General features: G+C 45.1%; 1 protein-coding gene across 1 annotated transcript in view; it reads left to right on the top strand.

Annotated features, from left to right (window-relative positions):
• Positions 1 to 17310, top strand: part of LOC147725882 (long-chain-fatty-acid--CoA ligase ACSBG2-like) — a 194013-nt gene that overhangs the window by 140167 nt on the left and 36536 nt on the right. Inside the window, exon 3 of the mRNA XM_086963382.1 lies at positions 12210 to 12298. Coding sequence (XP_086819508.1) covers positions 12210 to 12298 — 89 coding nt within the window. The remainder of the gene's footprint in view (positions 1 to 12209; positions 12299 to 17310) is intronic.

Genomic DNA, 17310 nt, shown 5'->3' with positions numbered 1-17310 from the left:
ACCAGCCCTGCGACCTTCCCACAAACTTTGTCACCCGTGAGCACTGGATTTGCTCAACAAAAGACTCACCTCCAGAATCCGTATACCGGTGTCTCTGCGATTCTGCACCACTCTGAACCTGATGCCCATGCCCCGAGTTCGAGTGGCCCAACACCCAAAGGAGGTCTCCACAGTAATCCTGACCTGCAATCTGGTGATCCCCGACCTCCCTCAAGCCTCAAGAAGACGCCTGCAGCCTCAACCTGAAAGGTTCCCCCGACCGTGACTGGAGCTTGAAAGAAAACCTGGCGCCAGAAGACACCCTGCACCTGACGCACCACGACCTTGGGTGGCCCAACAGACAGTGTCCAGGCATCTCCCAAGATACCAACTTACCTCTCCAACCAGTGGTCGCCTTCAGGATGTCTCTCTACCTGAGCCTGCAGCAGATTTGTGAAACCAAAGGTCTCCATTTGAAAGCATAGGGTCCTCGACGTCCGACTTACACCCTGCACCCGTTCACTTAGTGCCTTTGTTGGTGCAACTCCGCTGTTGGTTATTGGCCCCTGCAGTGATGACTTTAAACCCAAGAGTTTTGGTCTCACTACCGAGTGGCCTGCTTGTCAGCAGTCTCTAACTGAAACCCCCTTAGCCCTATTGGCTAACATTGGGCCACTGCACTCTGCACCCGGGGTAACAAGACAAAATATTGAATTCAAAATATAGAATTACCAAAATATCGAATGGACAGAATATAGTGGTGAAAAATATCGAATTGAAGGTGAGTAATTTAATATCGAATAGTAATTTTTAAACCTCCGCTATCCAACACTTTCCCTACTGTTGCACTCTCTGGAGTGGGAATAGTAATGTTTACCCCTACGCTATCCAACACTTTCCCTACAGTTGCACTCTCTGGAGTTGGAATAGCAATTTTTACCCCTACGCTTTCCAATGTTTTCCCTACTGTTGCACTCTCTGGAGGGGAATAGTAATTTTTACCCCTACGTTATCCAACACTTTCCCTACTGTTGCACTCTTTGGAGTGGGAATATTAATTTTTACCCCTAAGCTTTCCAACACTTTCCCTACTGTTGCACTCCTTGGAGTTGGAATAGTAACTTTTACTCCTACGCTATCCAACACTTTCCCTACTATTGCACTCTTTGCAGTGGGAATAGTAATTTTTACCCCTACGCTATCCAACGCTTTCCCTACTGTTGCATTCTCTGGAGTGGGAATAGTAATTTTAACCCCTACGCTATCCAACGCTTTCCCTACTGTTGCACTCTCTGGAGTGGGAATAGCTATTTTTACCCCTACGCTATCCAACGCTTTCCCTACTGTTGCACTGTCTGGAGTTGGAATAGTAATTTTTACTCCTACGCTATCCAATGCTTTCCCTACTGTTGCACTCTCTGGAGTGGGAATAGTAATTTTAACCCCTACGCTATCCAACGCTTTCCCTACTGTTGCACTCTCTGGAGTGGGAATAGTAATTTTTACCCCTACGCTATCCAACGCTTTCCCTACTGTTGCACTCTCTGGAGTGGGAATAGTAATTTTTACCTCTACGCTATCCAACGCTTTCCCCACTGCTGCACTCACTGGAGTGGTAATAGTAAATGTTATATTTATTATTTCATTCATGTTAAATTACTTTTAAGACATTCAAAGAAATTCGATATTTTGACTAACTATATTTTTTTAACGATATTTTTGATTCAATATTTTTGTACTTACCTGTTTGTAGATAGGAATTCGATATTTTTGCATTCTATATTTTTTCTTCGATATTTTGGTAATTCTATATTTGTGTATTCGATATTATGTCAGTGATCCGCACCCGGCCACTCCATTGCCACAGGTAGTGCAACTTGAGTGCCCATCTAGACCTTGGGAAACCTTGGTCCTAACCCCCAATACTCGCCCTTGTAAGTTGAGTACTTACCTTCAAAACCGATGACCATTTTCCCAGAGGAACCCAGGTTATTTTGTGCCTAAAAATGTTCTGTGTGGCACTGTTATATGTATGAAGAGAAGTGAACTCAATTGCAAAGTACAAAAAGTTGTACTTCCCTTGTATTGCACAAACTTACGGTGTTGTATCTAGGCATACCACCCCAGTACTCAAAGTAATCAGAAAGTAATCGAAAGTAATCTAAGAGTAATTACTGTGTAATTTAAACTGCATTACAAAGTAATACACACCTGAAGCAAGTACAAATTCAACCACAACTGCATTTCCTTGAACAGTCTTGCATTTGCGAAGTGTATTTTACTTACCTGTGCCAAATCCTGCTTAGTTCTAAAAATAAAACGTGAGTATAACTTTTTTTATACTTACCTAATTGGTCTGGATTCTGTCTCTGAGTGTGTGTATCAGTCCTCGATTGAGTTAATACAATAAATGCTTAACTCACCCTCTGGATAATCCCAACTGGTTGCCCACACTACCTCAAAGAGAGATGTTAGTACTTACCTAATTTAGTCTCTGCTATACCTCTGGGGACTCCCTGGACTCTGTGCACACTATAACTTATTTTGGTATAGTATATACAGAGCCACCTTCCCATACCTCGGGTCCCTTTTCAAGTCCTCTCTACTACTCTTCCTGCTCTTTCACACTTGGGCATGTCCAGGGAAGGCTTTGAGTACGGAAGGTGGTCCTAGAATTTGATTTTTGATTTGATTTGATTTTTCTATTTGTATAGCGGGCGATTGCCCGAGGGCGTCTTGGCGCTGAAGAGAGAAGACATCTATTACGGATCCAAAGTGTGGTTAAATGTGTTGTGTTGGAGATATAGTCAGATTATGGTCTATTGTTATATTTATACTCAGACTCAGGAAACCTCGACTTGAAATATATTTCCTGTTCTTTCATCTTTTCTCCTGTGAAGACGTCAGGCCACTTATACAATGAAATGCATGTTGGTTGCCTGTTTGTACATATGGGACAAAAAAAACGTCAATCAATAAAGCATTTTGAGCATCTGTGCTATGTTGATTATTAAGAGATAATCAAATATCATAACACATTTATTCATACAATTATGTAATTTATCTTTTGTATTTTATACCTTCAATTGATTAACCAATCACTGGACTGCATCGTTGAAAGTAATAGGCGAAGCTCTTTCCATCCAAACTAAGTTTCCACTGCTTTGCTACCAGCCAAGGATCTTCCTGGATCTTATCAAATAGATCACAGATTCTTCATTTACAGCTTTCTCTCTTCTGCTTCCTTGCCCCTACCAAATGGATCTGAACTCTCTCATGTGGACCCAAGTAACCTGTTAAAAACTAGCTACTGAGGTTTAGCACCAGTGATAATGGAGAGCGGTTAATGCAGGTTGGTGACTTTGCTATTAACACATTAAGAATACTGAAGGCGTTGAGTGCCATATTGTGGAGGGGATGTTTGATGGAAAATGTTAACATGCTCCAATTTCCTTGTGGTACATTTTTGGGCTGCTGTTTGGTTTACTGCTGAGTTGGACAGGTTTGAATGTCTTACCAGTTTTAAATAAGTGTCTGTACAAGGTGTTGGTGATGTGCAGCACCTTAGCTTTGTTGAAATCAATGTGTAACTCTTTAGCCAGAGGCAGTAACAAGATCTGTGTGCTTTAAGTGTGAGTGCTGTGCTTAGAGAACATTGCAGATAAGCTGGAGCTGATCAAACCCCCCTGAATCTCATCCTTGCAGCTCGGTCTGGAGCACGTCGACACTGATGTGAGGCATCGGCTCGCGTTTCAATCTCCGGCTGATAAGCGTCCCTGTGGTTCAGCTCAGTTCATTGCAGACTGCTCTTCGCAGGATCAGCATCTTTTTCTCTTTTTCTCAAGGGGTCCTTCTCAATTGTTTGTTGTATCCTCACAAGGAACAATGACCAATTCTTAAAAGGTGTGGATGTCTGTTGACCCTGATACTACCTAGCGGTGCCTTGGGGAGTAGATATTCTATTTCATTATCAAGCGAGAGTCAATGTCCTGACCTGTTGTTGCTTAAATCTTGTGCTTCATAACTTCTTCCAGGGTACCACTGCAGCCCATGCTTACCAATATAATGACATGTAAATCAAATTCAGTGGTAAGTTAGCATGTACTTCTTTTTCAGTGCCTTTGATGACTTTATTTCATTTTATTTTTTTAACTTGTATTTTTAATTATTTTTATCACATGTAACAAACATTACATCTTCTGATAACCATAAATGTTACAGGCTTCCATCTTACATTGTGTTCTCTTTGTACTCTTTGCAACATCAAAAAACAACAGGTGGGTATATCTTGGGTACCATGCAATTACAACAAATGACCATAAATGAGGAATCATGTAAAAAAAGCGTATTCTAGAATATCAGGGGTACATTTCAGCAGACAGGCAGCACGCTCCTACAGACTGCTCATCCAGGCCTCACACCCTGGTTTCTCTGGCAATAGTGGCGGAGCAGGAGATCCCGGAGCATGCCACCACAATACTAGAAGGTATACCATATATCTGTCATATAGAGGATGGTAGTATAGGAGGCATGAAAAGGTAACTTCACACCACAGTTAAGTATCGGTTTCCAGAGGGGGGTATATGACCCACCCGGGTCTCGCATTAGGATGTAGCTTTGGAGAGGACCCCATATGTCCCTGGGCCTAGAGGCTTGTGGGAGTGTTTCAGCATATATGGTAAATTGCTCCTGACAATAGATCAGATCTCGCAGCCAATCCTTGAACTTTGGGCCCCTCCCCCAGCCCCATCGTCAGGCCACTCATCGCTTTGCCTTGAGGAATGGTATGGCCAGGATCTTGCAGTGTGATTTAGATATCTGTGCGGACTAGCCTAAGAGCGCCATCAGGGGGTCTCTCGCTAATGTGCTATTCGTCATTTTCTCAAGTGCCACGTAAACCTGTTCCCAAAACTCCTGCATCCTCGGGCATTCCCATGTTAAATGTAGAAATCCAGCTCCCGGTTTCCCACACCTTTCGCATCGGTCATTATCAGACAGTTGATATCTAAACTTTTTGGCCAGGGTGTAGTACAGACGGTGTAGAAACTTATAGTGTATTACCCGCAGTCTTCAACTGGCAGAAATTTATGAGGTCTGGAGACAACAGTAGGTCCATTGTTCGGCAGTTACCTCCTCGGGCCGGACTAGTATCGTCTGTTTGGTGTATGCGTATGTTGTTAAATAGCCCAGACACTAGATGTTTGCCATCCGTGGACCCCAACATTTGGTGCAAGGGGGCAAGATTCATGGGCTCCCGTGGGAAATCTGGGACAACCAAGCGTATTCCCTGTCTAAGTCCAACATATAAGAACAAATCTAAAGGCGAAAGCTGAATCCCTTGGAAAAATTGGTTCGAAGAACGGACCACGCCCTCGTGAAAAAGATCGCCCCATTTAGTGACATGAATCCTTTCGCACAATTTATGGAAGCCTTTTTCCTGCAACAATGGCATGCAGGGATGATAGGACAGTGGAAGCCTCGAGGAGTATATCAAGGGGGAATCGAGAAGGTCTTTAATACGGTTCAATGTATCTACTGTGCCCGTGGTCGTGGTAGGTGGTGGCGCGTGAGTCTGAACAGGGGCATGTATGAGACCGGCTAACAGTATAGGGTCAGCAAGCCAATCCTCTGTAGCAACCTGTGGCATGTACCTGGGGGGGATCAATCCAATAATAAGCATAATGTGCCAGCGCACTTAAAAAATAAACCTCAAAGTCTGGTATGTCAAAGCCGCCTTGAGCATAGGGTTTAATAAGTATAGACCATTTGAGCCTCAGCTGCTTATCTCCCCAAAGTAGTCGTAGTATCTCAGTATGTAGAGTTTTAAAAAGTAGGGACCAGGATTGTAAGGTATGTTCATGAAAAGATATAAAAACTGCAGGAGAACAACCATTTTAATCAGGGAAGCATGGCCTGCGGACGAGAGGGGCAGAGAGATTCAGCGAGTGACATTGCCGGCAAGGCGTGTGATGGCTGTGCCATAGTTAAGACGTATGACGTTTTCCCTGTCTCTGGTCAGCTGTATACCAAAGTAGTGTAAGTCAGTGTCACACCATTCAAGTGGGAAATCATGCGCAAATCTGGTAACGGAAAAAAATGATACTTCCCCCAGTTGATACTAACCCCAGAAAGCCTACCAAAAACAAGGAACTCCCGTAATATAGGGTTTACGTTTTGTTGGGGATACCTAATTTATAAAGTAATGTCATCTGCATAAAGGGATATCAGGATTTTGGCGCAAACAGCAATGAAATGCCCTATCCTGATGATGCTGTCGGAGCCTGGATGCCAGTGGCTCAACCGCCATAGCGAAAAGGAGTAGAGACAACAGGCACCCCTGAAGTGTGCCTCTTGTGATGGAAAGAGCGGGAGAGAGATGACCATTGATCAAACACTTTGGCGGTATGTTAGAAACGGGACCCCTGGCTGGCCAGGGCTCACACCAAAGTCTGTCAGAGATCACCATTCCTAAGTCAAGGCAAGGGAGTTACACACCAAGATAACCCCTGCTCACCTCCTTGGTAACGTGACACAAGCAGTAAGGCTAAACTCGGAGGCGATGTGTAAAGCGTTTGCGCGCGCACCCAGCAACAACACCCAAGGGCCACCACAAAGGAAACTCCACACAAGGTTATATATACAAATAGCCTTTGTATTATAGCAAAACAAATTAGATAAAAACACACACTTTACAATGTGCCAACAGGCACAGGCAGAATTTACAGGGGATTATGTACAGGAGAGGGCCACATGGACCACTGTCAGGGGTATGCACTTTTCAGAATTGGCACTTGTTGTAATTAGCACTTTGTAGGAATAATAATACTTGTAGGTATAACACTTAACACATAGAACCTATTATAACTGTAGCATCAAAATAGTACATGTAGCACACAACCCGTAATTACTGGTAAAGGTAAGTACTTCCTACGCCACCCTAACCACCTTAGGAAAATAACGCAGGGACCTAGGATCTTACTAGCAGGACCTATAGAAGGAAAAACAATCACCTAAGCATCAAACACATAGCAAAGGGAAAGAAGCAAAACACATGAAGCATATAAACATTCAGAGGTGTAGGTAATAACAATTGCGCAGAAATCACATTAGCCAGTAAATCACAAATTGGGCAAGGTGCACATAGGCACAACACTAGAACTCTCCCTCAGGCCAACTGGCCTCGCAAGGGCTGAAATGCCCTCAGTCCAGAATGTCAGGGCAGGCTGCGCAGGCAGCCAAGAACACAAACCTAAACGTGGAAACTGCCCACTAAGTGCTGGGCAGCTGAAAACACTGATGGGGCCAACGTTGGAGTCTCGTGGGCTCAAGAACAACAATGGGGCCAAACACAGCGTGGGAGCCTTGGGGCTCTAACCAACTGACTCGTGTCCCCCAAGAGCCTGGTGGCTCAAAATAAACAGAATGCCCCCTGAGCCTCTCTGGGCTCGAACACAGTATGCCTGGAGACTCTCTGGGCTCCTCAACAACAGCTGTGGCGCCTGAGCCTCTCTGGGCTCTAAATAACAAAATGCGGGCGTGGAGCCTCGTGGGCTCTGAGAACAAGAATGCGCCTGGGAGCCTCGCAGGCTCTGAATCAAATATGCCCCACACATTGGAGTCCCTCCTCGGGGGACTCGATATTGCAAATGCCCCCTGGAGCTTCTCAGGCCTCGCTGCACAAATGGGCTGGGCCGGTATGAGCCTCTCGGGGCTCGTGGAGAACTGCGCTCCTCGTGGGAGTGCCGCTCGGGGGACTCGCAAAATTATGGCCTCTAGGAGCCTCTTGTAGTTTCTAAAACAACAATGTCCCGTGGGAGCCTCTCAGGGCTCGGCAGAACTGTCCCACATGTTGGAGCCTCGGGGCTCGAGAAAAATTCCCTGCACCGGTGGAGCCTCGACAGGCTCAGAATGAACAAACACCCCCTGCACTGTGAAACTGAGCCCCACTCACCATGGACAACTCCGGGGGACTCCGACGCCTCTCTCCGCAGCCGCGGTCACTCACCGGGTCTCGCGGCGGCTGCTCTGACTTCTCTGGTGGTGTCAGGCAGGACTGGGCAGGGCTCTACCGGGCACGGGAGCCCCGCGGACCTCACCTGCTCAGTCCCAGCCGCCTCTCTTCTTCTCGTGCTGCGGGGGCGGGACTTCCGGGTGGCACCTTCGGCTTCCGAGGCGTCTCAAGCAGCGGGTGGCCCGGCGGATAGGACAGCAGCTGGAGGCACAATCCGGGGCAAATGCCGGGTGGGCACCGGCTCTTTTTAAATAAATAATAAATCGAGTAGTACAACTGGCAATGTTATGTTATGTTATGTTATAACGTTTTATTGAGCGCGAACAGCTGCCCCAGCAACGAGGCGTCCCGGCGCTAAACTATAACAAAACCAAAAAGGGGGAGGTGGAACAGAGAGGGCAAAAGAGATTAGGATGGGGAGAAAAGGAATGTTTTGATCGCTTTGCGAAAGGCGAGCAGATTAGTTATGGAGCGAATGTGAAATGGAAGGGAGTTCCAGAGCCTTGCCCCCAGGACTCTGAAAGAGCGACCGCCCATTCTGCTTAGCCTTATACGTGGGGTAACAACCAAGTTTTGACCCAGGGAGCGTAGGGCCCGCTGAGGGGTGTAGGGCTCTAGGAGTGGACGCAGGAGACCAGGACAGTCAGTCTTGAGAATTTTGAAGACCGTAGTGAGGGCTTTAAACTGGATTCGGGCTTCCATGCGTAGCCAGTGTAGTTTCTGGATGGTGTTTCTTGCGGAACACCTTCGAGGGAGGCCTACAACTGCCCTGGCGGCAGAGTTTTGAATACGTTGAAGTCGCGCCATCTCAGCTTTATTAAGGCCGAGGAAAAGGACATTGGCGTAGTCCAGTCGAGCCAGGATGGTGGATTGGACTATCAGTTGACGCGTATGGTGATCAAAAAAGCCAAGAATAGGATGAAGGTTCCTCAACAGGCCCACACAGGTGGCAGCCAGTTTCTTAGTGTGGGTCTGGAAGGTAAGGGATGCATCCACCCAGACACCAAGGTTTTTTACCACTGTTTTGGGGGGGGGGTCGGGCCCAGTGCGGACGGCCACCAGTGATCAGTCCAGTATTCAGGGTTTTTGCCCAAAAGCAACACCTCTGTTTTGCCAGCGTTCAGCTGGAGGCAGTTGTGTGACATCCAGCGAGCAACTGCCTCTAACCCGTTCTTAAATCTCGCCGCTGAGATCGAGGGGCCCTCAGTCAGGGAGATGACAAGCTGGGTGTCGTCGGCGTACGACACTAGTGTCAGGTCCCATTCTTTTGCTATTTCGGCGAGAGGCTGGACATAAAGATTGAATAGGGACGGGCTGAGCGCCGATCCCTGGGGGACGCCTTGCTCTGTGGGGTGAGGCTCTGATGTAAACGGGGGGGCAGAGACCCGACAAGATCTGTCTGTTAGGAATGACCGGAACCACTTTAGTGCAAGGTCTTTAATACCTATGGCTTCGAGACGTTTTAATAAGATGGAGTGGGAGACCGTATCAAAGGCTGCGCTGAGATCGAGTAAAATCAGCGCAGCACTTTGACCGGCGTCCAAAATGTTCTGTACGTTTTCAATGGTGGTCAGCAGGGCGGATTCGGTGCTGAATCCTGGCCTGAAGCCATTTTGTCAAATTTTGTCAAACTGGTCAAATGCCGGGTGGGCACCGGCGAAGCAAGTGAAGCGCTCTCAAGCACTAGGGACAAAGAAAAGCGCTCTCAGCGCTAGGCAAGGAAACACAGCGCTCCCCAGCGCTGAAGGACAAGAGAAAAGCGCTCTCAGCGCTATAAGTAAAATAAAGTTCTGGAGGCAGGCAGGGGGGCAAGGCTGGGCCCAGAGCCAGCTCACTGGGCCTCCAGGCAGGGAGGCAGTCCAAGTGGCGTTCCTCCTGGCTCCCAGCAGCAGCCCCCCCCCCAGATAGGATCCTGGGAGAGAACAAATTGTAGGGGGACACAGCCCCTTCTTATACTGTAAAATCCTTTGTCTGGCTTCAGGGTGAGGGGAAAAACCAGTCACAGCTGGTTTGTGAGCACTCTTGATGTGCTCAGCCCCTCACTCTTTTCACTGGCAGGGCTAGGGTCATTAGACGCACTACAGAGGGCGGAGCCAGCATTGTCTGGGGAAAGCCCAGCCCTATTCAGGACCCAGGTGCACCCCTGCATCACATCACTCATGCTAATCTCTCCACTCACCACCGGGCAGACCCATCCAGACTCCTTGAGCCAGGCTCACCAGCCAGCTCCAGCCAATCACACGCCAGCACCCTAACTGCACACACATACCAATGTCTAGAAGTTGCACTTCCACACTAGACACATACACGCCACATACATCATTGCGCAGCATTCTATCTCACGAGTTCGCACATACCAAACTTGAGCCTGCACTCCCCACACATCAGGAATTAACATGGACACACACATTCCCCATGCATTCCTATGTGCGCAGAGTCCAAAAATCACTAACACAGATCACAAACTAAAAGCAAAAAGATTAGGGGTGAACCTGCCAGAAGGGCCAAGTCCAACACAGTAGGTATAACAAACTGATCCAGAAATTGAATAAAGGAGGAAAGCCCAAGCGCTGTAATACCCCGAAAAGATAATCCCACTCTACTGAATCAAACGCCCTAGTGTCATCCAAATAAACTGCAGCTAGTGGGAATTCAGGCGCTACATTCTGGAGCAGGGAGAACAGGGTGAGAAGGTTTTGGGTGGTGGCTTGTCTGTGGACAATTCCCGACTGGTCGGGGAGGATAAGCTTATCCATTAAAAGGGTTAACCGGTGAACCAAGATTTTAGCTAGTATTTTCGTGTCACAATTTATAAGCGATAGTGGCCTATAAGAGTCGCTGGAATCGGGGTGCTTGCCAGACTACAAAAGGGATGTGATCAGCGCTTCTCTCATTGAGGGAGGGAGCACTCCCCGTTCTAAGGATTCTTCGTATATTTCCTTATGGACTGGAGCCATAATATCTATATAATGTTTATAAAATTCGGCGGGATTGCCGTCTAAACTGGGCGCCTTCCCGTTTTTCAGCTGCGTTATTGCCTCTCTGATTTTGTCCAGCTCAAAAGAAAGGCATAGGAATTTCCTCTGCCGCACTTCCTAGACTTACTAGCCTTCATATCGTCGCCTTGTATGGGCTGTGGGTCTTGCGTCAGTATCTACCTCCGATGTCTGTAGTTGTGTGCTTTTCTTTGTGTCAAATGTGAGACGAGGTTGGTGCGCATCTGCTTTCCCCATGTTGGATCCCTTAGTTATGGAGAGCACGCAGTGAGGTCCGCGAGTATGGCGGTAGTAGAAGGGGGGTCCCCCCAGACCACAGGATGGTTATCCTCCTTATTGTCACGTGCGGAAGTATGATGTATGCAGGCGGTTCCAGATTAGGCATGTCGCCAAGCTTGCAGCCAGGATAATGCGCCCTACACCACCGGTCGCGCTTTTAGGCCTCAATGACGCATGGTGGAGAGCCACAAACAGTGTACCTTCCCATAGTCTATCAGTCTGCTTCCACCAGTTCGCCCGACAGCTCCCCTCCAAACCCTAAGCAGTGAGCAGGGTAGTACCACGGTGCTGCGAGGCTGTATTGCTTGTGCACCAATATCTGTGTTACTCAAGAAGGGTTCTTCCCCAGAATGTTGCGCACCCTGCAGCATATTCAGCACAGACCCTCCTGTAACGTGTGTGCGTAGTGTTGTCACCACCTATGGCCGATCCGCCACCCGTGTGGTAATCCAGGCCTGTAGTCCACTGCATATAATTGTTTGGATCTGGTGACATACCTTTAAACAAAAAATCTAAACATTTAAGGATTTTTGTTGCAGATTTTCATCTACATTGGATACACTAAGCTGGATAGTTTTTTCTCTATCCATATGAATATATTTTGTGTGTTTTGTTACAATCTTTGACCATACACCTGAGCACTGCACCGTATCACTTATGGAATACATAGGATCACCTGTACAGATATATTGAAACTTGTGTTCTCAAAATTGTGCAAGCAAATATGTTTCATCATCTGTGAGAAACTACATGAACTTAGAATCTTGTTGCTTTCTTTCATTCGTTTGAGCTGTGACTGGACCACAATGGGCTTTCTAATTCTAACTTGGTAAGAGCAAGTTTTATAAGTTAATCCAATAGAATCATTGATAATTATATTGCACTTATGGATCATGGCAAAAAAGCTGGTACTGATCAAGACCTTCTAAATCTCATCCCTGCAGCTCGGTCTGGAGCGCTTCCACGGCGTGGGAATCCTGGGCTCGAACTCCCCAGAGTGGTTCATTGGCCACTTAGGAGCCATCATAGCTGGGTAAGTGCCTCCTTTTGCTGTACTTACTCCTAATAAATGCTGCAGCTAACACCCCAGATAGTCACTATTATCTCAGTCCTGCTGCATGTCAACACTGTATGTAGAGGCCACATTCATCATCACTCAAGGCACTTGGGATACAAGGCCTCAGTAAGTCACCTGGGACATAAAACATCGCCACATTTTATTTGCTTCTTAACTTTTTTTGAATTCCAGGGAGTCAGTAGGTCTGAGGTTCATGGGGATGTTGTTCCAGTGCCCGGATGTACAGGTTGCCCCTCTTGTTTTTCATCATATTTCTCCACCACCTGTTGATGTTATGGTTCCAGGAGTGGCACTCTCCACCCGAAGTGGTTCTTCTCTTAGCCACTTGTGCATGGATTCCATTTCTGATGGTCTTGTAGATGCTGCTGCTAGTTTTGTACTTGGTGTGAGGATAAATATGGAATAAATTAAGTATGTCAATGTATGGGTGATGTGGTTGAATTTCTTTAGGCCTTTTATAAGCTGGGGAAAGGGTGTAAGGTGCCATCCAGGTTGTGAGAGAAAGTAGGCTTGCAAGGTTGGCTTTGTCTTGAACATGTTTATGTCATTGACTATGAGCTGCCAATGATTAGTAATTGGTGATTTAGTCATGTTATGCTAGGTGAGCAGTTCTTCACATGATACTACACTCATTTTGTTTTAGACTTCTTCAGAGGGCAATCTGGAGCATCTGCGACATGTGTGCTTGGTTTAACAGACTGAAGAAGGTGGAACCTTGTATCATCAGTTAGAAGCTATTCAGAAATCATCACTCAGCGACAAATCGCTGCCACTAAAACCTGCAACCCTGTATTGCATTTTCTTCTTTAGTATTTTTCAAAATTCAGGAATAATTTAAGTGGTCCTGGGCAAATGCTTTTTCTGGATAATTAAGAGAGTTGTTGATAAGCTATTAATGTATGTCATCACTGTATGCACAGTTGGGTGATGCAATGTCATATCTTTAGGTACACAAAGAACATATATAAATCAAAACTGAGGAAAGCGTCCTCCTCCTTTCCACTCACCACCTCACCGTGGGGGTCCCTGCTCGCAGGTTTTGTGGTCCAATGTGGAGTCACCTACACACTGTTGATCGGAGGTGTAGCCTCTTTTCATAATCCTCTTTCAGGAGAAAGAATGATAAAGGCGATCTTCTCTAGCTTCTAAGAAGAAGGGTATCCCAAAATATACCATATTAGGTTTGGGAACAAGGGGTACAAAAGACATCAACCATTAATAAACATTCCATTTACCCTGTCTACATTCATAGATGGAATTCATCCATTGTTGTCTGACCTAAAACAATTCATTCAAATTTGTTTTATTTAATGCTTCCTAAATTACTTTTTTTTAGCAATTTTCCTTATTTTCATATATTTTATTTTTAGTCATCCTTTTGTCTTCAAATTCTTCTTAAACCAGACCCCAGAAAAGCATTCATTTTTTCCACAAATAAATACAACAATAAAAATGAAATCAAACCAGTACAGTAAAATGACTAATCAACCACTCATATATCACTCTCTCTTTCATCGCCATGCTCATGCGCACTCCATACACTCATTTCCCATGTCCCTCAAAACAGTATTCTTCAACAAACAAACAAGGAGCCCACTCCCCATTAATCTTCCAATGTTGTGTCTTGAACTGGGATCTTCAAACAATATTGATCGTGGTCAATGCATGTTTCGGTGGATATTAAATTCTTTTAACCACCTTCTTCAGGACCTACTACCCATGCTTTTTTTTCTTGATCCAATAGAACAAGTGGCGTAAATTTACATATGTTGGTCCTATCTCCCTACTATATAGCGAGTTTTGAGTAGCATTTTTTCCACATCCCCAATGGACTCATCCCCTGTCCAGTAGATAACAATGAGCGGAATCAATAACAAGTTGTCCCAATATTTGGTCGACCTTCACAACATGACAATTCTCGAATCCCTGAGTACATTGACAGCAATGATTGTGCCCCTTCTTCCTCAGCCTGATGCTATGTTGCTGAGTCGGAAAATATCCAAAACCAACTAAGGGATTAGAGTCAGACTATATTGGATAAATTCCATCTAGGAATGTAGATAAGGTAAGCGGGAATGTTTATCATTGATTGAGCCTTCTCTGGGTGCCACAGCCACACTACTGTCCTCCAGAATGTCTGAATGGACCAGGGGGAGACACGAGGTATGGCGCCAAATATATTCTCACTCCAATAATGTAAGAGGCACAAGGAAAATGGTGTCCTAGAGAGAGAAAACATCACAAGGTAGTAATCACCCTCAAAAGATTAACAATAATATAGCGAGTTAAAATAATAGTCACAAAGAAGACAAAAACTCAAATAAAAAAAACAAGGTAATCAGTAGTGGACCGTGAAATGCATCGAAGACAGAATGTTTGAACGCTGTGATGAGTGATACTCAAGAGCAGATCCCTTAGACGCTGCCTGACAAGGGAGTAGCCAGAAAATTAAAATACCCTGCACTTGAAATATACCTCTAATTAGCGCGAGCCTGTGAAGCGAGCAAATGTGACCCTCCTAAAGAGAGTTACTTTTACTTTCCTTTTATCTATCCATCCATTTATCCTTCCATCTTTTCATTCATCAATCCATATCTTCTATCTTCATGTATCCATCTGTGTTTTAACCATCCAGCTTTTCTCTTTTGTTCTTCTGTGCATTCTTCTATACTTCCATCCATTCACAATTTCACCAGTTAATGCTTTCACTTTTCCATTCAATCATTCTTTCACAGTTTCATCGTATGTTTCACCTTTCTTCTATCTTTACATTCATGTTTCCTTTCTTCTTTCCTTTTCCCTTCCGTTCTTCTTTCCCTTCGTATCTACCCATCTTTTTTCTCTCATCCTTGCTTTTTCTTAGATGTGCTTCTCTGTTATGCTCATTCTTTTGCAATGTGCTTCTCTCTCTCTGCGTCTTCCACTATTTAGTTTTTTTCCTTTATGTATTTCCTTTCCTGTGCATGCCAGCTGAAACTTCACAACCCTCTCATAGTATTTCCTAAAAGTGCTGTTTATCAGCAATTTGTCTGCACACCTGCAGGCATAACAGGCCCATAAACAGCTAGTTAATTTGTATGTGGATCTAGTACACCGGTTGATCAGACCCATGTGGGATCCCCTCTTAATCTCCTACCACAGGAAATTTCCAACGCCCATGCTGCCCTATGCTGATCTGCCCTGAAAACATTTCCCATTCTCTGTTTTCTCTAAAGAGATGAACAATGTACTTCTGTTATTAGGGAACATGTATGTTGGTCCTCCAGCCTCTAGGTCCTAGTAATGTAGCTTCATCAGCCTCTATAATTGTCCTTCTTCTGAGCCAATCTCCGAATCCCAAAGACTGTTATGTGGAAAACAAATATAGGTTTTTAATGAAAGGATGTCATGAAGTTCTTGGTTTAGAGGTAGGTGAATTTCTTTAGCAGGCCTACATTTGGGCACAGGAGAAGTGTGTGTTGTAGATGGCTAGAAGAGCCAGCATTTTGGTTGCATGACAAATTATATGCATCTTTGCAAAAGATGCCACTGTAAAGAGCGTTGCGGTTGTATACACCCGGTGGCTGGGAGTTCTTGTGGTGGTGCAGCCTCAAACACAGCTCCAAGTGTGTGTAGTGGCAGTGGGTCAGAATGGAGCGATGTAGTAATGGCATATTCCTTTGTGGAATATGCTTTAGGAACATTGTGTATGTAAGAATAGAATGTAATATGTTGTATTTGGGCCATGAAATTGGAGGCGATGGCATTAAACCCAAAAGTTCCTTAGTGGAAGCTATATTGAATGCCCCTGCTCCCAAGTCAAAGGATGAATTGCGTTCGTTCTTGGGCTTGGCAGAATTCTATGTGAAATGTGTCTATAATTTTTCGCAAAAGATTTATGAGATGCGTTTACTTATGAAGAACAAAGGTTCTCTTGTTCTGGAATGGGGGTTGTCAGAAGTCTTTTGAATGTATTAAGCAAGCCATTGCGAATGCACCTGCTTTGCAGGGTTTTGATCCTCTGGCGGACAGTATTGTTACAATTGATGCCAGTGGAACAGGTTTGGGGGGTGTGTTGTCTCAGATCACAGAAAAAGGAAATGAAGTGGTCATTGCTTTTGCATCCTGCTCGCTGTCTCCTGCTGAAGCGAAGTATTCGGTTATATAGCGGGAGACATTAGCGTGTGTATGGGCCATGGAACATTTTAGGAAATTCATATGGGGGAAGAAATTCTTATTGAGGTCTGACCATAAACCATTAACAAAATTGCTCACCACAGAGGGTCTGTCCAGAGCTTCTGCGAGAATTACAAGAATGTCAATGAGAATTCAAGATTTTGTTCATGAAGTGCAATATGTTCCTGGAGCTAAAAATGTAATTGCAGATTTCCTCACTAGACATCCTTTGCCTCTCAAGGAAGTTGAATTTGATCATTGGAATGATGTGTGTGTTGCTGCAGTGTTTACTGACACCACAGGTATATCTAAGGATAAGTGGGATGAGGAGAACAAAAAGGATGAGGTATTGCAGGTTGTGAGAAATAAGGTCATTCAGGGATGGAGTAAAGATGGTAAAGTGGATTTTAGGCTTAGACCTTTTTGGGAAGTTCGTGATTAATTAAGCGTTGATGGTGAATTTCTGTGTAGAGTTGGGAAAATTATACCTCCAGCTGGCGTGAGAGATATTATAGTAACTTTGGGTCATGAAGGACATCCAGGCGTCTCTCGCACCAAGAGAAATTGAAAGACATGTTTGTGACTGTATCCATTGTGAGAGTGCAGACAAGTCACAAAAGACTCTTAATCCACCAATGTCATCTTTGGTTTGTCCAAATTTACCGTGGGAGCACATTGCGTTGGATATAATGGGTCCAGTAGTTTGGCAAGATGGCATTTCAAAGTACATTTTGGTGCTTGTTGATTTGTTTTCAAGATGGATTGAAGTTGAAGTGGTCACAAGTGTGGATACACAGATGGTGATCAATTTT

This window comes from Lissotriton vulgaris, chromosome 3_1 (assembly GCF_964263255.1).
Source record: "Lissotriton vulgaris chromosome 3_1, aLisVul1.2, whole genome shotgun sequence".
NCBI lineage: Eukaryota > Metazoa > Chordata > Amphibia > Caudata > Salamandridae > Lissotriton > Lissotriton vulgaris.
This window is presented reverse-complemented; position numbering and strand designations above follow the sequence as displayed.